Source organism: Desmodus rotundus, chromosome 1 (assembly GCF_022682495.2).
Source record: "Desmodus rotundus isolate HL8 chromosome 1, HLdesRot8A.1, whole genome shotgun sequence".
NCBI classification, from domain to species: domain Eukaryota; kingdom Metazoa; phylum Chordata; class Mammalia; order Chiroptera; family Phyllostomidae; genus Desmodus; species Desmodus rotundus.
The window spans coordinates 47,301,702-47,327,413 of record NC_071387.1 but is presented as its reverse complement, the minus strand read 5'-3'; the positions used below and the strand labels follow the sequence as shown (position 1 = coordinate 47,327,413).

The window sequence follows — 25,712 nt, the reverse complement described above, 5'->3', positions numbered from 1 at the left end:
AAGACAAAAGTAATTTAATTAAATTTGCTAGTAAGCACACTGTGCTTACAAAATTAACTTTAAAAAGAATATCAAAAGCTTTAACAGGGCCTAAAATCACTGCCCTTGTTTGCAGTATTGAGCTAGAGGCCCTATGCTTTTCATCATTCCTCCTTTCGCATGGCTAGGTCCATGCACTTACCAGGTGAGGGTGCTGATTCAATGGCTCGCCTGGACTGCTGGCCAAGGTGAGGAAAGAATGGGAAGAGAAGAGGTGGTGGTATTGAGCTGCTATGCTGAATCTCCTTATTCTAAGGCAGGCTGGGCCAGACAGAGGTAGAATGGGAGGTGTCCTGAAGTAAGCAAGTTCACCTGTCACTTTTATTATAATTGCAAGTTTGTCTATTTACTAGTTTCACTGTGAGATCTTTGAGGGTAGAAGTAGTATGTTATTCTTTTTTCTATCTTAGTGCAGGGCACACAGTAAACACTAACTGTAGATTTATAAAAGGGATGAATAAATGACCCCCATCTCCTTTGAAGTTCCTTTCTTCCTCTAGTTTCATGTGTTGGGAGAAGTGATTAGGTTAGGAAGTTCCTTATGTAAAACTTCAGTGGCTCCCTTGAGTTTCCCTCCTTCAACTCATTCACATGGTGAAGTGAATTCCTTTGATCTAGTAATCTGTGTGTGCCCGGATCTCTGTTTGGAGAAGAGGGCTATGAAGGGACGGCCTCCATGGGGCCGAGGGCTTTGGACTACTAAAGGCAGCAATGGGGGGCTGATGGACCAAGGAAAGGACAAGAGGGAGTCAAGAGGAGTTTATTCAGGGCAGAGTGGTTACCTTTACAGAGATTCCACTTCCCAAGCCAATTCAGAGGGATTTGACAGCACAGGCTGCCAATTGTTTCTGTAAACACTTAGCATTTATAAACGTGCAGCAGCCTGGTGATGCTGCTATTTGGTGGCCAAGTTTGGAAGCTGCACATCCCAGTTTTTCCCAAGTTACTAACCTGTACTCTATGGCCCAGATTAGCTGTGCTAATGAAGAAAAGAGAAAGGCCCCGATAGCTCCCTTTCCCCCCTCTCCTTTTTATCATCAGTATGGCCTAGCATAGCTTTCACAGAATTTACCACTTCATAGGATATTTGGAATATGTTCCCTTGCTCTTCCTCACCACCCTCCCACACCATTCGTCTTAATCAACTAATACCCTCTCTTCCAAGCTTAGAACACAGGCTCTGCACTCACAGCTCTCCTGTGGGGCCTGGTAGATTACCTACCCGCCTTCTTCTGAATATTTATGCCCGAATGCCAGGATGTCGGATGCCCGTCCACTCCCATCACAGACAACCACCGGCACGGGAGGGGTGTCTCGAAGGTACTCCAAGACAATCGAGATCACATTGGGTCCTCCTTCCACAATGAGTGCCACCACAGGAACGCCTTGACCGATTCCTGCATTAAAAAAGGAAAATAAAAGGAAAAAAGAGAAAAGAACACAAAGCCAGCACACCAAAGAGACAAAAAAAGAGAAAAAAAAAAAGCACAAACTAAAATTACTGAGCAGAGGGGGAGGTAACAACATATGAGGGAATGAAATACTGAGCAAAACTTAACAGAAAACCCATTAGCAGAATGCTCCCACCAGAAAGTCCCCTTGACTTTGCCCTTTCCCAACACTTCCCAGGATGCTGGGGGTCAAGGCACTGGTTCTGTACTTTACAGGTGAGGGCGTAGGGGAGGAGGCGAGAACGGAACTGATTAGCAGATGAAGCCCTGGGCCAGCAGCCAAAGATTGGAAGACAAAGGTGACCTTAAACAAGTCTTGTATGCATTCTGTGGTTCAGTTTCTTACATGTAAAATGGGAAGTTAATAATTCCCCCTTCCTGAAGCCAACACAGTGGAAAGATAATGTTTAAATGGTTCTTTTTATTAAAGACTATCAAAATCAGCTGAAGGCATATTTTAACTTGTCGAATCAACTACTGGCTAAATAATGGGTTTATTTCTGACCATAAATGATCAGCTTGATTATTGATTCCTAACAGCATAATAGTCATAATAAGGTGCCAGGAGACATGGCATCTGCCATCTGCCATTGTTGCATCCTTCATATTGAGCAAGGTGCCAGGCCCATGGCAGCTGGTCAGTAAACATTTGTTGAATCCAGTGGTTCCACAGACCTTTCTTAAAATATTTAAGCTATTTATGCTGAACCATAAGACACTGCTGTTTTCAAGTAAAAATTTCCCTAACATCAGCACTTACCTATGGTTCAACCTAACATATTAAAAAGAACTATTAAAAACAAATGTCTATGGGAGACATGCGAAAGAAATCAAATTCATTTTCAAGTGTCTTGTCAGGTATCATCATTCTTCATTGAGTAATTTCCTTTCACTCAATTTGGTATCACACTGCACTTTCTCATTTAACCTTCTCAGGTTTTGTAAGGTACACGAAACAAGCTATCTTAAACAAAGAACTAATCAAGATTCTATACCACTCCAGTCTGTAACAAGGAACTAAAATAGGCCTTTAGTCATCTTAGCTCTCCCTCTTCCCCTTCAGCTATGGTTTTATCTTATATCGAGAAACTGCTTTCCTGTGAGAAATACTAGTTTGGGGTTTGGTTTCTCACTCCATTAATAAGAGATTTTATTTGACTTGTGTATGACCTGTTTTACTTCTCAATCAGTGTTTTTTCAGGGCTTGATTTTCATCTTAAAGGAGTGTTCCAAAATGCCTGTTATAAAAAATGGGTGCTGTTTTAAATCTACATTTTAAAAGTGTTAAAAAAAAATGACAGTGGTTGATCAAGGCCAGATGCAAAGACTTTTTGTTGCTCCCTGGAGGGAACTGGGAGACAGAGAGAAAACTCATGGTCCCACCAGAGTCTTCTGTGCGTGAAGAAGTTCTGACAGTTACTCCTTCAAATCCAAGGAGAAGGAAGTGAAGGCCATGCTGCTCTCTCCTTTGACCCAGAAGCCCTTGGTGACTTGCACAAAAGGTTGCTTTAAAGCCCTGTTTGGGTGTCTCTGAGGAAGACCGTTCCCATTGCTGCTGATTATGAGGATTAAGTAAATTCCTGTTGAAAGGCACTTTGAAGATTAACATCTCATTTGAAATGTTAATACAGCACATTTCTTTTGGAGGAGAATTTGCTGACATAAAAAATACCTACCCCTATAGATTTGTATTTTAATGTGTCTTGGAAGTGTGTCTTTTCCAGCATTTAAAGTTAGTTTATAAAGTGTTTCTCAAAGTACTATGCTGTTTAAGTTTCCTTTTTGTTTAGTTTTAGCACTTGCTCCCATATTGCTTCATATCAAGAAACAATGAGCCATACTTGATCTTGTATACCAAATGATATATTTAGACGCATTCTAGGATCTTCTAAGGGAGGCCTTTTCCAAATTTTGACTCTTGAGCACTGATTCTGTCAGTAGGATCTTTACCCCAAGTCACACAACAACTGTGATCTACTCAGTGTCCTCACAGAGGAAGAATTCCTAGAGTGGAGTTTCTAGAATGTTCCAGTGATCTAGAGTCTACAAGACAATAGACAAGATGGCTGCAGACCTCTCTTAGTTTATGGGTGTGAAGGATCAATTTTCAAAGGATGATCTGAGAGCAATAAACTGTCAGATTGTAATTAAGTTGTTATACCCTCTAGAAATGCAGAGGTTTAGAAATAAAGCTTTATTCCTGTGTTAGGAATAAAGTTGTAATCAATTATGATGATGAAAAACTATATCAATTCTCTATATATTTATGACAAGTAGATTAAATTTGCTAATATATGGTAACATTAAGCCTTTCTATCAAGACACACAAACACACACGTATTATCTTTGTTTCTGAGGAAAGAAAATCTTAAATAATTAGTAATCACCTAAAACAATGGTTCTTAGCCTATTTTTTAAAGACTAGGATCTTTTAATACGTTCACGGATCTGATGACAGCTATTCACACTTTCTCCAAAAAAATAACTGCACATATGCACAGTCACAAAAATACTTCTATGCAGTTTCAAAGGGGCTCATGGATCCTTGAAGTCTGTTCATGAAAAACTTGTTAATGGGCCCCTACATAACCTGACCCTAAATTAAGCACATTGGTATCTGCAAGGAGCATTGACTTGTGTTCTTTTATGAAGCTCACTGAGGCCTATGAGACAAGTTCTAGAATGGATGTTCAAACAAAACTATGCCCAGGGAAGCTATTTCATGTTATTGCTGCCTTGTTACATTGATTGGCTTAACTTTCCAGGATGAAGCACTATCTATAGGCTATTCTCTTCCCTCCCCTTCATTTCTCTTGTTTTTGTTTCTTCTGTGCACACTTTCATTCTAAATTACATTTTAGATGTAGAGTATTAAAAATATTCTACAGAGAAATCAACAAACGTACACAATAATATCTGTAGTACATAACTTCATTACTAAAGAAAAAGCCTTTTACAATATCAAGAGTGGTATGTTTTTTCTTGTTGTCAGAAGGCAAACATTCTGAGAATCAATGCAGATCCAGGTGGATGCCCAGGGCCCACACCACTTTCTTTGCGCTCATAAAAATCCATATAAATCCCTTTAAAATCCTCACAAACGTATGCCGAACTCAGCCAAACCCACCAACCACTCACAAAAATAGTTGTTTAGACTCACAGTTTTAAAAATACAATCTCTATATTTAGGGAAGTTTAATTTTAGTTAGATCCCTCAAGGATCTTTTTGGGAATACTTATTCTTTTAGTTTTGAGGAAAAGTAGGTTAATTTCTGATTTGATTGCAATAATTTTTCATTTTCTACCATAACCAAAGACTTGCAGTAGTTCTTAGAGACACTAAATTTCCATTAGAATTTAATTTTAGAGCAATGTAGATTTGCTGAAGAATCTTTTGTAGATTCTTGCTATGCTCTAGCTTTTGCAGTTTTGGAACTGGATGCATTATAGCCTAAAAAATGTGAGCAGGAGTCAGGGATTTAGTAGCTGTATTCTGCAGGATTCCAGATGACCAAGGGCTCTCGAATTACAAACTGAACCCCAACCTTGTTTCACAGAAGATAATGTCTTAGACTTCTCTCACATTTTGTTGTGACTGTTATGCAATTCAACCTGGGCTCCCAATAAGGCAAAAAGTGTCAAAATTGTCTTAAACAAAGACTGGGTGGGGTATTGTGAGGAAGGGAGGTAGAAGGAGTAGAAGAATGTCTTAAAATTCCAAAGGCATTTTTTCTCTCTTCCTCCCTTTTTCTGTTGACAGGAGACCATAAGTTATGATCGGTTCGGGCACTTGGGAAAGCATGTGGTGTGTTGTAGTGGACTGCTTAGAGAACGGAAAAGTTTGATCAAACTGTATTAACACTTTGGTTTTACATTAACATCAAGCTACATTAACACATTGGTTTTACATCAACATCACCATATATGATCTAAAATGCCTATGAGCCTAAGGAATACTTTATTTGCTGTTGGAAAATGGTTTATATTTATACATGGAGTTAGAATGTAGCAGGTTGATCTTTAGCTGAGTCCTAATGACAAAGGCCACACAGGTCATATGATTATTGCAGCATAGGTCATTTGTAAAGGAGGGTTTGAGTTTTACGTGAGAGGTAACTTACTGAGGATCTTGAGCAATTCAGGACTGTGTCTATCAGTGGTGGGTGGACATTTCTGTTCAACAACTAACACCATGTAGCAATAACATGAACACAGTTCACTGGCCTCACCAGCTCTGGAATGAAGTGATTCCTGATATAGAAGTTTGTGTGAAGAATTCATATACTTTGAAATTGTGCCTATAAAGAGACCTTATCAATATATTTTATTTTTCATAATTTAAAATTTGCATAGTTAAGTTTTGCATAAAATTAAAAAACATGGAACATGCCCTCTTCATCCAATTTCTCCCTTAAATGGCCTGGTCTTTGATTCAGTGGTTGACTCAACCAACAAAGCACTGATCACCGTTTCCTGTATTTGGACCACATAATGGGGCCATAACAACTCAGCAACCACCTAACTCCATGCACTTTTCAAATAGAACCTTACATAGACTTGGGGGACATTAGCAATTACTGTAGTGATGGGAAGAGTAGCAGTTAAGCTATTTGTCTCATTTGAATGGTCTCTTATTCACTGCCTACTTGAAAAGAAATGGCCCATTTTCACAGTACCACCGCTTCTCACAAATAGTTCCAGGTCTAGATTCTTGATGTCCTTAACTTTCATTGACTCTCTTCTGTGGTCTGGAAGTTGTGGGATGGTTTTATGAAAACTCCATAAGGCTGGTAATCAGTTGTGTTTAACTGGCAACATTCAAAACTGTAACTATACTTGTTGATCCAGTTTAAGGTGCTTATAACAATTAGGAATATTCCCAGTGCATGAATATTCAGGTACAATGGAATATTATTATACAGAAAGAGAATATTTGATATGGTATATTATGCAGAAGGAAATGTTATTGAAAATCTTTGAGCTTCTAAGGAACAGAGTGTGCCCAGGAAAATATCTAGGGATGATAGGAGAAAAAATGCATCTCATTTTAACTAGAATATCTCTTCAGTCATCTATGGAAGCAGATGTTTTATTTATTGCATTCATGGTTTGAAGATAGGATACAATATCTATTCAAGACAACCATACCATAAGTGGAATGTGTCTGACTTTTCAGGGAAATGGGTAATAAACCAAAATACCTTTTAGTGAATCCTGATGACGTCCTCCACAAGTGAGTGTCACACCCACTGCAGAGCAATTGTGTGTGTCATTATTACCACACTTTTTCTGCCACTATAATTCTGCACCTAAATTGATGCGTAGGAAAGTACTTGGAATTATAAAGTAATGCACACACTATTAAGCAAAGTAAAAACACAACAAGATGCTTCACTTTCAGATACCCATGGTTCTCTAGTGGGGGAGAAATTCCTTGAAAGATGGCTGGGTCTTTCCTTGTGGTTGGGACTTCACAAGGCATAAATTTTCAACCCACTGTAGGACTAGGCAGGGGTAAAAATAATGTGAATTTATGAAATGTCTTTTTCTATCATCACCAATCCCTATGGCAACTCCCTTATTGGTATTTAACTTAACGGACCCCTTCCATATAGAATCTCCCTATATTTAAAGCTAATAACAATATCTCAGGAAAAATAAACATGTATTTTTTTATCTTGGCATTTAAAATCTCAGTACATTTGGCTGGAGATACTGTATTTTGCCCTGTATAGTTTGTACTTTCTTTGCCCAAATTTTTGAGGGAAAAATAAGGATGCACATTATACATGGGTAAAACGATTCCATGTATAATGTGCACAAAAACGTGGGTGCGCATTATATATGGCAAAATACGGTATGAGGTCATCCAGGCACTGAAGATAACAGAATTTGGATTAATGGGAATGCCTCTCTGAGATAGTGATAACACACTGAAAATACTGGTGCATAGCGTTTCTTATCCTGGGGACTGAGACTATAAAATCTATCGCATTAATATGGCAAACTCTATTTTTTCTGTTTGTTTTCAATATTGTTGAAGTAATATGTTTTGTGAATTATAAATGCTACAGGTATTTCGATAGAAATCCTGTACTAGCCCCCACCAGCTGGCTTTTATTTTTAGCATTTTCTTCCTGCTTTGCTTTTCTGTCCAGCAATCAGAGGCCAAAGGACAGAACCGGGGGAGTGGATGAGTGGATTGAATGGGAAATCTCATAAGCCAGCCAAGGTCACTGTGGCATGTGGCCTGGATGCACTCATCATGTCTCCCCTATCCACACTCCCTTCTTAGAGAACTGAACTGTCCCCAGCACAGAAGGGCTGCCTTACTCGGCGTCTTTAATCCTGGTTTAAATCTAGCAGTGGGCTAGATTTACCTTTTTGGAATTAGAGTTGAGACCCTGGGCCCAAGGTGAGTAACTGGGAGACAGGTGGGCATTTGTATTTGTTGAGTAAACCTTCTATTACTGGTGGCTTTGATGGGACTGAGTGAGGGTGAATAAAGAGGCAAAGACGCCTGTATGCAAGAAGAACAAAAGGGAACAGAGGGCATCCTGGGGGAGAGAGCGTGTGGTCTGAACGAGAGGGAGGCAAAGGGTGTGTGTGTGAGAGAGAGATAGCCTAGACTGTGGTGACTTTTCAGTCCAAGTTGCAGTCACTTGGCTATAGTTCCTACACAAAGTCCCCTATAGACCAGGGGAGATAATTGTTTTTTTCTGAAGAAGGGTAAGATACTAAATATTTTAGGCTTTGTAAGACAATGGGTCAAACTGAGAACATCATACAAATACTTATATAACAGGAGAGAAAACATTTAAATAAAATTTTAAAGAAAATATTTTAAAATACAATGAAATGTCTATTTTTGTACTACAGGTATACTAATGAGAAAAAGGGAATTTATGTGGATGCTGCAATTTAAATTTCAAATACTTTTCAAATGTCATAAAACATTTTTTGATTTATTTTTAAACCTTTAAAAATGAAAAAGAACATTCTTTGCCCATGAGTCATATGAAAACAGGGTGGAGACACATTTCTGTCTCCTTATCAAAAAATACTCTTTTTGTATTTTGAGTGAGCTGCTTTTTATTGCTACCAAACATTCACCTCCTTAGCTTCACCCCTTCTCACTCTACAAAGCCTTCACTTGTCTTTACCTACCCTGAAAGTCCTCACTCGTGTGCACTTTCTCAGCATGCAGACGCTGGCGTGGAGAGAGTCCTTGAGAGGTCTTTGTATAAGAAGAGTTTTGGATAGCAGATGTTTTTTTGAGGCAGGCCTTTAAGAGGCAACATTCAAGTCAAAACTGAGCAAAGACTACTAGCTGTGCAAGTGTCCAGTGAGCCTTCCTGTTGGAGCATAAACTGATGCTCAGGTGGGAAGCCGGTGACCAGTCATGGTGAGCTGCTCTGCTTCTCCCACTTTAAGGGAGAAGATGTCACCTGTGCTATATAAAAAGGAACTTTACCCTAACAACAGCAGGAGAGGTTTTGATCCTGTCTTAGGAGAGCTCTGTACCCAGCAGGGGAGAAAGCAATCACTCTTTGATTACCCTTAGTCCCTAGAGAGCAACACCATCTTCTACATGAAAGTAGGCTGGGGCCTTTGTCTGCTTCCTCCCTGGCAGCATGGGCCCCTGGAATGGGGTTTTGCCATGATTTCAGTGGGCTTTCCTGGAAGCACTTTTTCATACAACACCACTACCATCTTTACCCTACACTTTGAAAGCTTTGACCTAGTTTGCACTCCCTCCGATTGAGATTTTCCTTAGATTGAGTGCTGCGAGCCTGGAACTGGACTGAGCCTGTCCTGTCCTCATTCTCAGACTCGGATTCCCAGTCCCATGGTTACTCCTACATTCATTTGTCTGCTGGCTTCCTACTGACTCCCACATACCCTCTCAGCACGGGTGACCAGTGTGTTTTACCTGCCTGCTGCTGTGAACTTTTACAGTGCGGTTAGCCTTCACACAATTAATAGCGTGTTATTTGGAACCATGCACGTCTTAGTAGGGCAAAAAGACATCTTGATATAAATTGATATACCAAAAATACATTTTGATTTTCTACACAGTATCTAACGTACAGAGTTGGTACATAATTCATAGGGTTGCTCTGAGTAATAAAGAACTTATTATTTATAAAGCACTTAGAGCAGATCCTGGCACTTACTAAGAACAATATGTTTAAACAAATGCAAATAAGGTTTCTTATTTATTAAGTTTATATAATGTTCCTACTTTAAGTGTATAAATTATTTTTGAAGATGAAAGTAAAATTAATGTACTTTATATGTTTAAACCAAAAAGATGCTCTGAAAAATAAACAATCTGAAACATGCTCTAAGTTTACATAGTCTCTCACGCAGCGCAATAACATGCCAGGACCCGATTCCTTTATCTTGTATCCAAATGGCTAAAACTCTCTGTTCTGGGGTAGGTGACATTTTGTGTTATTCCTTAGATGCCTTCTACCAGGGGCCTCTCCTCAGTTCTTCAATTGGCTTGTTAAGTCTTTTGAGTTCTGTGGGTTGGGCAAAATATAAATGCCAAACAATAAGATCTATAAACCATAAAGCCAATTCCAAGTATATTATATGCTAATAAACTAACTTAGCTTTTGACTTAGTGAATAGGAAACAGTTATTCCCTTATGGGCAGAGAGCTCTGATTAAAATATTCTGCTATTAATGTGCATATATAACAAGTACATCCAAACAACATTCCACATGAATTGTTTCAATAGAAAGCAAACAGCCAACCCCATGGGCTCGAAGGCAAGTATTACTTTCATAAAAGGAAAGCCAGCATTATTTTCTTTGGGGCCATTGTTTGCAGGCTGAATGTTTAAATGTAATTGATCTAAGTCTACAAGAAAACTCACCCAAACAAAGCTATAGTCTTCTTAGTCTGTGCTCTGTTCAAAACCCACATCAAAAGGCATTCATTGCCTTCTCAGATGGAAGGTAACTAGAGTGGTTCTAATTCATTTTACTTTATAATACTTTGCCCACACTCTCTTGTAATGGTGCCAGGATCTAGGCTCCCACAGCCTGTACAAGTTCCTTTGGCTTCTTGGCAGAAATTAGTAAGCAACAGAGCAGCCAAGGGAATTATGGATTAAAAAATAAGCCAGGCGGTGAGGGACAAATACCATATGATCTCACCTTTAACTGGAACATAATCAACAAAAGAAAAAAGCAAACAAAATATAACCGGAGACATTGAAGTTAAGAACAATCTAACAATAGCCAGAGGGGAGTGGGGAGCGGACAGTGGGGAGAGGGGATTACAGGAACTACTATAAAGGACACGTGGACAAAATCAAGGGGGAGGGTGGAGGTGGGGAAGGGAGGTGGGTTTGGCTGGTGGGGTGGAGGGATGGGGAGAAAATGCAGACAACTGTAATTGAATAACAATAAAAATTAAAAAAAAATAAAATGACAGGAGAGAGGGAAATGTTGCTGGTGTGTTTATTCAATTACCTTTCCAAAATTATTAAAAGATCTCTTTGCCTCAGTTGAGGGAGACTGCAATTACCTTTCTTTGCCGCAAATGTAAAAAGGTTCTATTCTCTCTCTAAGGAATGTTCTCTTTGATTTACTTTCTGTGAGGAACTGGTACTCATGCTTCAGTTTCCACATTCAAAGACAAGCTGCCTTAGGCCCCTCCCTTTGACCTCCACCAGCAGAATCAGCCATCCTCATTGGTGGATTCTTACAGCATTTGCTTTTATACAAAGTGCATGTCAGTAAGTATGCACCTGACATATCTCTTGAAGTTTTATCTCATTAATTCCATGTTTGGACATCTCTTTTCTCTATTAGGTTTATCTTTGTATTCCCAGCTTATCATACAGAGCTCTACATGTAGTAGTTTATCACTAGAATTTGGGGTACAGAAGACAGTCAGGGTGCTGAATTACCATCAAGTGTATCCTGATTTCTTATAGGTTAGATGACAGTGTAGTTATTCCTACAGAAATTTAAAATTGTTTTTATAACATAAGCAACTTTCCCTCAGTCAACCAATTTCAGATCCAGAATACTCAGATCTGATTTAAATTTTTATGAAATCAGGAATTATGCCAACTGCCCAGCGTCTCTGCTCATTGGTTTTCCCATGGACTACTCCGATCTCTTCCTGACTGGCTTTCCTGCCTCTCCAACAATCATCGCATGACGGCTGATTATTCTCCGTAACCGCCATCTTGCCTGTAACAGTCGTTGTGGATTCCCGTTGCTATGGATAAAAGCCCACATCCTTTCACGTGACAGACAAGGCTCCCATATTCTGGACCCGACCTTGCAGCCTCATCTCTCTCCTGAACTCTGTCTTCACTCTGATTCTGGCCTCTTCAGATTATTTTCATGATCCTCAGCCTAGGATTACTTAACTTCCCATTAGCCAGCCTAATTCTCATGAAGAAGAATTTTTCATAAGCACATCCTTGAGTTTTCTATGCTCTTTTACTCACTTGGCTTTTTGGTAAAATCTGAGAAGAATAACTAGGCTTGCTCCCTGAGCCTCAGGTTTCTTCCCTTTGGCATCTGCCTACAGGAAGCCTGAGATTATGGGGCTCCTCCAGGGGTCCTGCCGCTGAAGGTGTGTGTGGTGGGCTGGGGGTGGGAGGGGAAGGCTCACTGTGAGATGCTGCCTAAGTCAGGGGAGCCGCTAAGCCCACTGGCCAACAGACTTAACACCACGCCTGCTGACTTGTCCCCCAATTAAAAAATGATATTTTGAGTTCTATCAAGTGCTTGTTTTATTTCTAAAATTGTTTAGAACTTGCATGAGGAAGAGAGGTGTTATTTATTGTGGGCCCTTACAGACCCCGATTCAATCTTCCAAGTCCAGTTTAAATGTTACTAAATCTGGAGGCCTTTCCTAACTCCCTCAGGAAGTATTAATTATTCACTCTTTTGGAGTCCCATTGTTGTTATTTTTTGTACATTTCTTTTGGCAGTTATTTTATTCTGCCTTATTTTCATGAAAGTTTCATCCACTGAATTATAAACTCCACGGGACAGACACCCCCCGCCCCTGTTAGGCAGCATTCTGGTTTCCACAGTGCCTCACATTCGGAAGATAGTTCAAATAAATGCTTGAGACACAAATGCCCAGGCCCTATCCCTTGGGACTAACACAGCTGGAGGGACAGGAATAAATTGGTGGTTGTAAAGGGACTGAGTGTCATATCTTAATACAATATCATGGATGCATACTACTGAAAGTGGAGATGATAGCCATTTAAGTGGCCCCATTGTGTCCCTTCCCAGGTCTTATCTGGGCCTCAATGGTCAGGGCCCCAGAGAAGAACATGCTGAGTGACCTGGGTGGGTGATCACATGTCACTTGTCCATCTGGAGTAGGTTTGGAAGAGTCCAGATTCTCAGGGACTTGAACAGGCAATTTCATTTCAGCTGTCTTGTACTTTCAAATTGAAGCCTTGCTATTTCTCAGAATTGGATCCAGCTAGAGTCCTGTGTCCCGGCCACTGGGGAGAAAGATGTAAACAAAGGTTTACATTCTTCCTCTGTGGGAAGGATGTCCCTGAAAATTATTACTTCCTCTAGTTGAAATGAATAGGAAACAATACGACTGAAATTGAAACCTAAATTCTGTTTCCTCTGAGGTGATTGATGTGTTCTAGCAGCTAAGGTGCTATAGGCTAGGAGTGACCTTCATTTGCCACCAAGGTTATTAAAATAGCTGACTGCTATTATCATATATAAGGCAGAGGAAGGGGACTGATTATTTGGAATCTAGTAATGGCATTTAATCCAATTTTGGACCAACTGTTGGGAAAAGTGATACATTTTTATTTGATTATCTGGACATCTTTTCCAAAAGATAATGTAACTCCAATCCGATCAAGTCTTTACTGTGACTAAATCCTTAGTAAGAAATACGGGTGACAATGTTGTGGGGGACCTTCTTTCCTCTGGCTTCAAGTTTCCATGGGGAGGAAGTTCCATTCGTGAGACACATCTAGCCCCTCATCCTTCCCTTTATCCTCTTCACGTGTAGAATTGACTAACCTAATCAGTGGTGTTGAATTGAGTAACTTAATTAGCGGTGACTAATGCCGGTGTTTCTTGATGGGATAGAACTAATCTACTAAATGTCTTCAGTGAGGAGGATTTCCTTCCCCCTCTCTTGTGCACCAGTGCCAGTCAGTGATATTAGTAAAAGTGTCTGTTGTAAACCCAAATTTATCTTCTGGTTGACTGTCTGGGTAGGGGCAGAGGTGAGCAGGTGAACCCATTTGGCCCTCATACTAACTCACTCTCTCCAACAACTTCATCATTAATAAAAATGATATTTTAATCTTTATCTGCCTGGCCCCAGTGTTTAGCTCTCGGTCAATTTGAAACTTGTCCCACCAAGAGTGAAGTACTGTATATTGGGCTTCCTCAAGCTTCAACACCATGAATCACAATACTGTCATTTCCATTTCTGGCCTTATTTCGCAGCGGCATCTAACAAACTTGAGACTCCTATCCAAGTTTGTGAATAGGAGCTTATTTTTTAGGTGTCAATATGGCCTTCTCCGAAAGATATTTTTTTTCTTGATGTCATAGTTCCTTAAAAGAAACTAATAATTATAATATGTTTAAAAAGGTAATTATAAATGGAGTCAAAGCAAGGTTGCTTGTGAATTTCAGGGTTGCTGTGAATGATGTCATGTAGTGAAGTCCCCTGGGCCAATTAAGTGAAGGTGGTTTCTCTCTCCCTGAGGAGTGGTAGCCATCGCTGAGCACTTACCACATATGGGGCACTCGGCCAGGCAGGTTGCACATGCTTACTCAACCTGCTCAACAACCCTGTGATAGAGACATTATGATCCCCATTTCACTGATAAATAAATTGTGTGTCTGCATGTGGTTTCAAGGAGAGACCTGCTGGGAAATGCAGAGTCTGCAGTTCTGTGCGCTCTACTGGGTTGTGTTTCACTGGGGTGAACACATGATTTATCATGCCAATGTCAGGTCGTCACTAATTGTCACTCTGGCATGACAGGTGTAAAGTGGAACTGGGCAAACCGGTATGTATGATCACCCTATCTTTCTCATGTCTTAGGGTCTCAAACTCACATCTGGCATATTAAAAAAATTGACGTTATCCTCAGGTCTTTAGAAATGGGCCTGGGTTTGCTCATTGTTATTTTGTTGCATGTCTTCCTGCTTAAAAATGCCAGGACTCACAGATGCCCCTCCCTGATTCCTGGGATCAGGTTTCCAGCTCTGTCTAAACCACGGCTGTTCATTGGCAGAGATAGTCCTCTAGATACACTGAGGGGTGAACGCTCCAGGCAAGGATTAGATCATTAAGCGAAGGAAAATAGCAAGAACAATACCTGTAGCCAGAAAATACCAATTTAAAGTTTTTCATATGTTCTAGCATATCCATGATGGTGCTAGAAACAAATCCCTTCTACTTCTCTCTCTTATAAATGAATGCCTCTTTTCATTCCGTCACAAGCCCATGGAAGAGCATGACGAGGAAGCAGGAGCCAGCCAGGACCCAGGGGTCCTAAATCACTGGAGGGTGTTTAGCCTTATTATTCTGCTTTGCCATGTTTGTGTGAACAGCCACTTGGCTTATTCCTACCACTGCCACCACGAGTCATTTGGCTGCAATAATAAGCGCTAACACCATCATTCTAGAAAGTGGGCTGCCCTAGTGTGCTGCATCAGAGAGTGGCACTCTAAGTACTGCTCTGAAAGGCCCACTTCAAGTGTGCAAAGAACTACTTTGTGTACCGGGGTGTGAAGAAATGCCCATTTCAAGTTCTCAGCTCTCCTCATCAGTGTCTGTTCCAGTACAGTGGCTCTCAAGTTCAGCAAGTATCACATTGACCTGCAGGGGCAGATAAAGCACACACTGCTGGGCCCCATCCCTAGAGCTTCTGGGGGATTTGAGAATGTGTATTTCTGACAAGTTCCTAGGTGATGCTATTGCTTCTGGTCCATGAACCACACTTTGGGGACCACTGCCTGGGCATAAAGCTGCAGGGAGAGCAGACATCCCCCTGGAAAAAGAAGTGAAACCTAAGATGTGCCCCCTCAAGTAAATTAAGATGAAAGCCCATGGAGTAGGACCAAAACACCCATGTTATGTTTCCGACAGTCCATTTTCAAGTCTATACCATGAGTTAGCAAATTTTTTCTGTAGAAGACCAGATAGTAAATATTTTCAGACTTGCAGGCCAGATGGTCTCTATTGCAAATACTCAAGTCTCACTGCATCACAAAAGCAGCTTAGATGGAACATGAAAGAATGAGCATGGACATGGCTGTGTTCCAATAAAGCTTTATTTGCAAAGACAGATGGCACACTGGATTTGGCCCATGGGCCACAGTTTGACAACCCTTGGGTCTAACTAATGCGATAAAAATGACTCACATAAGGCAACATCTGTTCATTTGCCAAGCCCAAGGATGCCTATGGTTAATGAGAAACTAACCAAGTTGGAAACCTGACTATCTACGTAAGCCAGGCATTGACACCTGTTCTAGTTGTACGTGATTGATACAATATGCCCTTACTGGGACATGTGCGTTCTTCTTGCAGTTGAGCTCCTAGCACCACCTATTTCAAAAGGAATCTCTTAGCCACCTCATCCTATTCCCATAGGGGTTTCACTGCCCTGCTGGAAATTGATTATCTGTATTTAATACATTCTCTATTTGGTACTATGACTAAAAGTAAATAATATCTTTTCTGTGTGGCAGACTTATTTATAGAGTTCTTAATTCATCCACATTTTGGTTTTTATTGGTTTTTCCCTCTCCTCATTTCAGAAAGGTCCACTAGGCTGTCCTTTCTCAGGGGAGGCTCACATTGCTGATCTGAAGATAAGCCTCCTCAATGACTTTCGTTAAAAACCGAACCCACTAGTGTCCTGAAGGTGGAGGAAAGAAAAGCAAGTGTTTTTGATGGGGAAAGGTGGGAGCAGGTGAGATAGGAGGAAAATTCCCAACCCTGGGACAGGAAGAAAGGACTCGCAACATCCCTGATGGTTAGTTCCTTTTCTTACATGACCTGTCAGTGGCATTTGACACATTTTTAGCTTTCCTTTCTCTTGGAAATAAATACAGTCTTCACTGGGTTTCCAGAGCCCTCTCTCCTGGTTTATATCTTACCTCACTAGCTGCTCATTCTTTATCTCCTTTGCTGGCCACTCCTTGTATCCTTGACCTCTGGTAGGACTGTCCCAAGGCTCAGCTCTTGGTCCTCTCCTGTCTTGTCCTCACACACTCCTTTGCGATCTCATCCACTCAAATGATTTCCTATACAGTCTACACACTGACAACTTCCATATTCACATTCCAGGTCAAATATCTCCACTGAGCTCACCTCCCACAACCATGCCCCTCTCAACATCTCCACACATGCTACAAGGCACTCCCAGTAACCCCAAAGCTCAGCTCCTGATATTGTCTCCTAGCTGCCACCCCCACCCTCACAGTCTTCCCATACTGTGTCCATTCCAAAAAACTTGGAGTCATCTTTGACACATCTTTTCTTTCTCATACCCTACATCTAATTCAGTGGTAAACCTTGCCTGCACTACCTTCAAATTGTAGCCAGAATGTGACTACTTCTCCCTTCCCTAACCCTAGTCTAAGCCACCACCAGCTTTTGCCTCAGTTATCGCCTTTCTCTTAACTGGTATCTCTGCTTTCATTCCTGCTTGCAATTTAGGCTGCTCTCAACTCAGGTGGTGAAATGATTCTGCTGAAACATACAAGACCACTCATTCCTTTGCTCAAAGCTCTGCAAGCTCCCATTCCACACAGAGTGAGTATGAATGTGAAAAGTCTTACAAACCTCCTTGGCCCTGATCCCCTCTCTGGTCTCCTTTCCTATGTCTCCCCTCCTTGCTCATTCCACATGGCCACACAGGTGTCCTGAGGTTCTTCAGATATGTCACCCATGTTCCCTCCCCAGCACCTTCTTATTGCTATTCCCTCTTCTAGAAATGGTCTTCCCCAAGATACCACATAGCTTGCACTCACTTCTTCCAAGTCTTCACTCAAATATCCCCTTTTCAGTGAGGCCTTCTGACTACTCTGTTGAAATTGCTGCTCCTTCCCTTCACTCCCTTTACTGTCTTCTCTTCTTTATCTCTCTCTCCCTAGCACTATCACTATCTAATACACTACATATGTTTGTATGTATGTATGTATGTATGTATTTTCTGTCTTTCACCCAAATATAGCTCCCTAAGGGTGGGATTAGCATGGGCCTCTGCTCTGGGGGCACTGTTGTGAAGTGCACCTTGGGATGCTGATTCTGAGGCTGCACCCTGGTCACTGTGGCAAGAATCCTATTGGCTTTCCTCAGTGTGGGAGCACCTCTGGCTGAGAGGGGCTGAGCAGGCTCGGGCAGCTAGTATATCTATGGTAACCTTGGATGAGGGAAGTTAAGAGGTCCTTTTCCAATTGTGCAGAAATACTGTAAGTATGAGACAGGTGGGGTTAGAGAGAGGGAGGAGAAGGAAGGTGGGGGGAGAGAGAAGGAGGGAGAAAGGGAAGGATGGAGGAAGTAAGGAAGGGAGACAGAGAGAGAGAGAAAGAGAGATGGGGGAGGGATGGAGAGAGGAATGAGAGGAAAGAGGAAAGAAAGTGGGAGGTAGGACAGAGAGGAAGGAAAGAGGGAGAGAAGAAGAGAGGAGGAGAAGGGGAGGAGGAGGAGAGAGACAAAGAGACCTAATAAAGATGAAGATTGAATTTACAAAAACTAGATAAAAAGGGGCTTAGAATTGGATTTATTTGAATTTATTTTTTACTTATTGATTTTACTACATGATGTTTCCTAAACACCTAAATTTACAAATAGTAATTCACACTCACTACAATGATTCTTATTCCTTGAGTACTGGAACCAAATAAATCAACAGAACAAAACTAGTCCTGCTCCATGCACGCCAAAACAGCAGAATCTCAGAGTGGATTTGCAAGGAGAAGTGGGCTTTCCACTTCTCCCCAGACTCCCGATGCAGGCACACCACGTTTAATTGCTGCTTCCTTCACAGCCTCCCCCAGCTTTCATAGTAAGTTCTGATGTGCACCCGACTCAGTATGCACTTTCTGTGTTCTCCCTCCGGGTGGGAGAAATGCTGCTAATGAGGAGGGTTCAGTTCAGATTTCTTTGATGGCCAGAAAAGCTGACTGTTCACTCCTCATCCCCGTGTTTTAGCAAAGGAGCACCTGTTTTTTTCTACCCTGCCTCATTCTAGAAGGAATTGCCCACAGAACCCCACGTGGACCCAGAGATGCCAAGGCTCATTAGCTAACAACAATCGTTGATCTCTCCACCAGAGATTTAGGGCGTCAGTGTTTGCCTGCAGGGCTGTGGCATGTGGAACTCCACACAGCTTCTGAAATCTGGCCTCCTCGCAGAACAGGGACAGCCTGTTCAGTGAGGGGAAGAGTGCTTGTTTGTTCCAGCTATGGATGCCAAAAAAGAAAAAAAATCAGCTGTTTGCTTATTTGGTCAATAATAGGGCATAACATCTTTATTATCCTCACTTTTCTCGGGGGCTAACAATCTTTAGCTAAGGGTCCAAGGTTCAAAGATTTTATTCCATTAAAACGTGTGACAACTCTATTAGTGACATCTTGGGAGCACTATCCCTGGTCACTTTGCAAGCCTATGTGAATTATACTTCACTCTTACGTCCATTAGTTTCAGTGGCTTGAAATGTTCCAAATACTTTTTTTGAAGGGATGGTCAAAATATTTTCATTCCTACGAAGGGGCTTTGAAGGGTCCTATGATTAAATTCCCCAGCCTTAACCATCTCAAGCAAATTAAAATCTCAGTTTACTTTTTTTAAGACTCCCCCTAGAGAATGAGATACCTTAACTTCTCTAAATATAGCCCACTATAAAATTGTTGATTATGGCAGAAAAGTACTCAGCACAAGTTTTCTCATTAATTTTATGGTTTTTTTGTCTAACTTTCTAAAGTTAGCTATGCATTTTTATGGAATGGATTGATCCTAATCTAGACTGAAAACAGACATGGACAACTATCACTTTAAATAATTGAGAAAAAATTCATAGGTATTTCTTTTTTTCTGCATAAATGGAAGTAATGAAGCCACGATGGCATTGGCAGCTACAAAAAAATATGTTCTTAGCTTTTCTAAATTCATAAGATGGAAATGATTTAACAACAGGAAGAGGAACACAGTAACATTTCCCAGAGTGATGCTTTCATGCACACAACAGAAGCAAGCATGGTGGCCCTTGCCTGGGCATGTCCCTGTTCATGTACCCTCCCCAGGTCGTTCTAGGTATTATGGTCTTATCATTAGTCCTTCCTTTCTAGCATTTAATATCTAAGCTTGTCTATTACATTTTTATGTCAGACTGGGCACCAGATCTAAAAATAAGGCCAGAAAGCCAAAATCAGTGTTTACAATAAAAATTTATTGAGCACCTATCTGCATGTGCCAGGCACTGTGCTCAGCTTACAGGATGACAAAAACGGGTAAGACTAGCCTCTGCACAAGGAACTCACAATCTGCAGGTGATGGGGCAGCGCAGGCAGGTGGACAGATAAGCACGCCATCAGAAAGAGGCCGTGCTACGACAGAGGTTTACATAGAGTGCTGGGGAAGGGGTGGTGGTATGGAGGATGTGATGGATAACTGAGCCTAAAAGCATCGTGGGTGTGTGTGTGTGTGTGGTTTATGTTAAGATTTCATACAAGAGAAGGTTTTTGAGTTGAGACTTGAAGTATAGGTTTTGCCAATAAGTAGAGTAGGGGAAAGGTTGGAATTTTACCAAATGTTAAGACAGGACAAAAGCATATTTGACAGGCTATGTCATTGAAAGGAGACTGCAAATAGCTTGGAATGGGTGGAACATAAGGTCCACATGCATTATGGAAGGAGGAGAAGCTAGAAAAACAAGAGATAAAAAGATATGAAAGGTCTTTTGGTAGTGAAACAAGGAAGAGATTGGGTCCCAGCAAGAAGGTTTGTTATCATCAAACCTGTGAGATCTGACCAGCAAAGGAAACTTCACTGGCTTTAAAACCAAATGCCAGTCAAACATTTGCAACTCAGATCTTTCTGATCTGCAAGGAGATCCCAGCATTCTTCCCTGCATGTAAAAGCATCTACGATTTATCAGAGTAGTGGGCATTTTCTTCTGTTTGGACTCATTTGTTTGTAGAACTGCCCCAGTGCCTGAACAAGTAACTCTAATGTGGAAAGGGCTCTTTCTGCAAAAAGAGAGGGCTCCTGGCTTGAATCGGAAAATGAGTCAGATAAACAAGACAGGCAAACCTTAAGAAATTGATATCACTAAAATTTGCTCTACTCTTCCAATGTTTTTGTTTGACTTCATTGTTATCTTGATTGACAAAGAGACTTTCCATTAACAAGTATGACAAATACTTCAGTGACAAGGCCAACTGTGTCAAGCCAAGATGAAGAGAGAGTAGATGTTTAAACTGTGCTGTCTTCTTCATACAACCTATTCTTAGAGGGAAAATTCTTTAAAAAGCAGAGAAAACGTTGAATAGCACATTCAGTTGAGAACATCTGAAAAAATGGCAATTCATCCCCTGTAAAGTTCACTGGTCATGAATTTGGTGTTTGTATTTTGGATGGTCTTTTACTTATGTTTCTACCAGCAGTAGAAAGTCTGAATGGTTGGGCTGAACAGGTTAGAGCACCCACAGATGGCAATGATATGTTCTTGATATACATGTTACCTGCCCAGAGAAAGTTTAACTTTTCAAGTCATGTGATTTGAACCCAGGCCTGTCGGTCTATGAGAATATAAATTCACTGCTTCTTACTTTCAGAATTCCCTGGATGAAGTTCTACGTGACCTTTAACTTACAGAGTTTTATTTGTCTCATGGAACAGTTATGGGTTCAATGATGGAAATTTTCATGTCATGGTTACCCCAATGCATTTGATGATGGTGCAATGATCAAAAAGATGCCGGTGATGACAATTGAACGTCCCTTTGCCTTCCCAGCCTCCTTCATATATTCTCAGGCATAGGATGACAAAGGGAAGTCCACGAGTCACATGAAGAAAGACTGTAGCCATGGGAACAGGAACAGGAGCTCCTCTGTTTGTCTCCATCCCACCCTCCAGGCCATCACACCGTCCTACCTCCCTCTCATGCTGTGTCCTTGAATTCTCCACCATCTGTCCACCGATCACTATCCTCTGCCCAAAGCTCTTACAATGACTAATTCCAATGAATGCTCAGAAAAGTGTCTGGCATAGTTTGTGTTCAAATCCAGTGGTATCTCAGTACTCATCGTTAATTTGTTCTGGAACCTGTGATGAGTCCTGAAGCCCGTGAGTACCGGATAATGAAACACTTTCTCTTGCAGGGCAGTGTACTGACTCATACAAGTTCTAGCAAGGGCAACAAGTCCCGAGCAAGCGACAAATGCTGAAACATCTTTTTTCTTGTCAAAATGCAAGGGTTTGATGAGAGTTCTGAAATGATGAATACTGAAGTATGACTGTAGTTATTGAATAAAATAATACCCTCTAAATCCTCCAAAGTAACAGAATATGAGGGGAGTGTCTTATTGAATGAAATAACTCTTTTGTAGGGAGAAAAGAGCAAGTGTTTTAGAATCACATCAGCCTAGGAAGATAATAATGCCCACCTTGAATGTTTTTGTGAGTATTAAAAGAGGTAACATGTATAAAAATGCCAAGCATGGTGCCTGGAACATATGAGGACCTCAATAAATGCTCATTTCCCTCCTCCCTATCTTACATGGTATTTTAGGATAATAAATAATAGGGAGTAACTAATCTCTGATGTGTTTGGATGTCTTAGAAGAGACAGAGACAAACAGCAGTCATTGGGAAGAATATTGTTAGGAATTTCTAAAGGAAATAAATGTTTCTATGGTTATTTTTCTTGGTTGGGATTTAAGAGGAAATTTGTTGTCCATCAGTTATACTTACCAATTTGGTCTAATTGGCAACTACCCCAAAATGAATAAAACAAGCGGGAATCAAGAGAGAAAAACGGCAGGCATCCTGTCAAAAAATAAAATCTTTGAAATTTCTACAACCCAATGGTCGAATACACATTTTATTAAAGCAGACTGATCACCCAATTTATGCAAATTTATACATGTGATGGCAGCCCAAGTTGCACATTCGGACGTATGCAAAGCATCACGTAGCCCTCCTGCACCATCTATAGATGTCTCATCACTTCCTCAATTCTGTAAGTAGGTCCTTAAAATCAAGATGCCCTTTGCTGGAGGAAGTACCCTTCACTATTCTGTTTCAGCCTAGAGGATTGCTGTGGTGGATCAAGGGTTAAGTCAGTTCATGTAAAGTGCCTGAAATACTACTTAGTACTTAGTAAATGTCTCAAGAAATGTGAGTTGTAATATTAATTGTAATAATAATTATGAATTTTTCAATTCTGTCTTTTCAAGACTGAACAGGAACTGGATGCTGCCTTCCTACTTTCAAAAACATCTTTCTAATTTCTGGAGATACGTGTCCTATTCTCAGGTGATTAGCTACTTTTGATCTAAAAGAAGCACTTTTTCAGAGACTAATGTACTTAATTTCTTTTATTTTCAAAGGGAAATTGAAACCAATGCCAACATGTCACTCAATATACATAATATTATTTACTGAAGAGATTCCCACATTTTCTTTTCTTCTCTTTCTCTGATTGGCCAAGAAAATAACTAATTACAGAGATAAATAGATATAGTCATATATACATATTATACCTATTTCATATATATATTTACTTTATCATTTTTCTTTTTATTTTTCTATCTCTTTATCTTCAAAAAAGTCATCAGAGCTATTTCATTATAATAGGTTTCCTACCAATTTGGCTCTTCTACCCCTTACTGAATGATAAGTTTAATGGTAAATCATGTCTCTGGAGTTGTTAACTTACGAAACAAGCTAGCCTTTGGCTAGATGACTCAGGCAGTTCCTCACTTTCAAAGGTAGGCTTCAGAGGAGAACCCCATGAGCTTGAGTAGCTCTGCTCTGCCCTTTTCTTGTTCCTTCCCTAGAAACAATGTCTGTGGAGGCCGCCGACCTTCAAGTTAGCTCTTCTGGCCCTAGCTTCCAAGCCAGACTTGTAGAGCAGCCTCAGACTTGGCAGTTGTTGACAGCTGGTGGTTGGGCAGGGGTAGCTGATTGATGACCAGCATTGTAGGGTCTCACCCCACTTTTCACAGAACTCGGTAAATCCTCACTGCCCATAACCTGGCAGAGTTGCCTTTTCATAAGAATGTACTCACTGGGGAAAGTGTAAAGCAATATCCCTCGAAGCATAAAATATAAGATTTGTTCCTCTGGATTCTCAATACTTTGAAAAATAACAAGCCAAGAGTCACCACTGTATGTTTTCCAGAAAGTTACTAATTAGCATGTCCCTGAGAACAGAAATTCAGCTTGTGAGCACAGGTCTCTGCGGGCTGCTGTGCCGCAGTGTACAATCATCAGACCACGTGCTAAATACTGTGAGCAAAGCCTCAATAGACACCGACACAAACCCTGCTGGAAATGCGGCATGAGCATTTGCTTATGGACCCACACGCAAAATTGGCTTAGCTATGTTTTTCCTGCAGAGGGAACAGCACAGCTGTATTTTCAGTTTATTTCTTTATCTCCCCAGTTACCAAACCCTGGTGAACAAAAGTTAAAATGACATGTTAGGAAGACCAACCAGAGTCTGGGTATCAGGTATTTGTTGATTGTGACCCCAAATGTCTTGAAATTTCCTTAATTACCCTTCAGGACATAGTGGAAGAAATGCTCTCAAGGGGAGAAGTGAGGGAATAAAAGGCTGAGGATTTTGCATCAAACGAGCTTGATGCCCTAAGTATCCTGCTTTTGCTCCTTGCTCAGGTGCCTGAAAACCTTTTTCTGATTTGGGTTTCCCTGGTGCTAAATGAAACGAAATAAGAAAAATACACCCCAGACTAAGGTTGTGACCACGCTGAGCGAAGAGCTGCAGACTGGAAGTGCGGAGTTCTGAGCTCAGGTAAAGGCGGTGCCACTTAATTCACTGTGTAAGTTCAGGCAGGCCGCTGACCTCTTCTGAGTGGACTCTCCTATCTGAAAAGTTAAGGCTGTGAACTGATTAAACCAATCAATCATATCTATTTATATCTATATCTATATGTATGTGTATATGTATATATATACACACATACACACACAGCTATATATCTATATCAATAGTACATGCATATGAATAATAGTACATATTATTCTATAATTTACCTTCCTATCACCTTAAGAAGAGTTAATAAGAGGTAAACAATGAAACATAACTTTTTCTTTTAACTTGAATGATAGTATTTCCTAAAAAATTAATCCTAGTTCACATGTAATGCTAGTTTATGTTTGCAGCTGAAAATTTGCATATTCAGGAAGGATAAATGATTTAATAAAAATAAAATACATTTAATTAGACCACATGCTGTTCACTATATTTCTGGGTGTTGAAAGTTTTCTCCTATATCACTTGTCATTATTGCCTGCGTTGCACCTATCAAAATCCTCCTTCAAATACCTTGGCCTTGTACGCTTATGAAAACCTCCTGATTATCTGTTCGAATTCCTATTGTACTTTGTATCATTGAAGGGCATTTACCACTTGCTGCTTTATAGCGCAGCTCTTTGTGCACTGAGAGGCGATGGAGCACAGTGCTTGAGGCACCGATGCAGGCCCACTTCCTGACCTGCCACTGGCTAGCAGTCTGACCTTGGGGCTATTCCTTGATCTCTCTGAGCCTCAGTTTTCCATTTGAACATCGGGGATAACAACAACGTACCCACCCACTTCATAGGGTTATAAAAATTAAATCACTTTTTTTCTTGTAAAGTGTAGAGTATAGCACTCAGTAAACACTAGTTATTAATGCGTCTGTAAAACTCTAAGTTCTTCACGTGTAAGCTAGGCCTTATTTATCTTGCACCCCCTACAGCGCTTTGTGTATTGCAAGCACACAAGCCAAACACCGGCAGAGTAAAAGAAGTACTGTTAAGGGGAAATACAAAAGAGAGAGTAACCACTATTTATTTTAAATGAAAGGTAATTTGAGTCCTCGTTTTTTGCCACATTTTGAAAAGCTGAGGAACTCCTGATCTTCACTTTGGCTCCATACAAAGCACCTTAACAGTACAGAGGAATGAAGACTAGCGTGGGAGCCACTGTTTCC

The 25,712-nt window shown here is 40.7% G+C and overlaps 1 protein-coding gene across 15 annotated transcripts in view; it reads right to left on the bottom strand.

Annotated features, from left to right (window-relative positions):
- Positions 1-25,712, bottom strand: part of TRPM3 (transient receptor potential cation channel subfamily M member 3) — a 495,102-nt gene that overhangs the window by 184,447 nt on the left and 284,943 nt on the right. For 8 of the 15 annotated variants that reach the window (XM_053923764.2, XM_053923757.2, XM_053923761.2 and 5 more), the window contains exons 7-8: positions 22,465-22,539; positions 1,262-1,436 (exon numbers count right to left, since the gene is read on the bottom strand). In XM_053923764.2, the coding sequence (XP_053779739.1) occupies positions 1,262-1,436; positions 22,465-22,539 (250 nt within the window). The remainder of the gene's footprint in view (positions 1-1,261; positions 1,437-22,464; positions 22,540-25,712) is intronic. The other 7 variants (XM_053923808.2, XM_053923766.2, XM_053923785.2 and 4 more) reach the window with 1 other exon arrangement.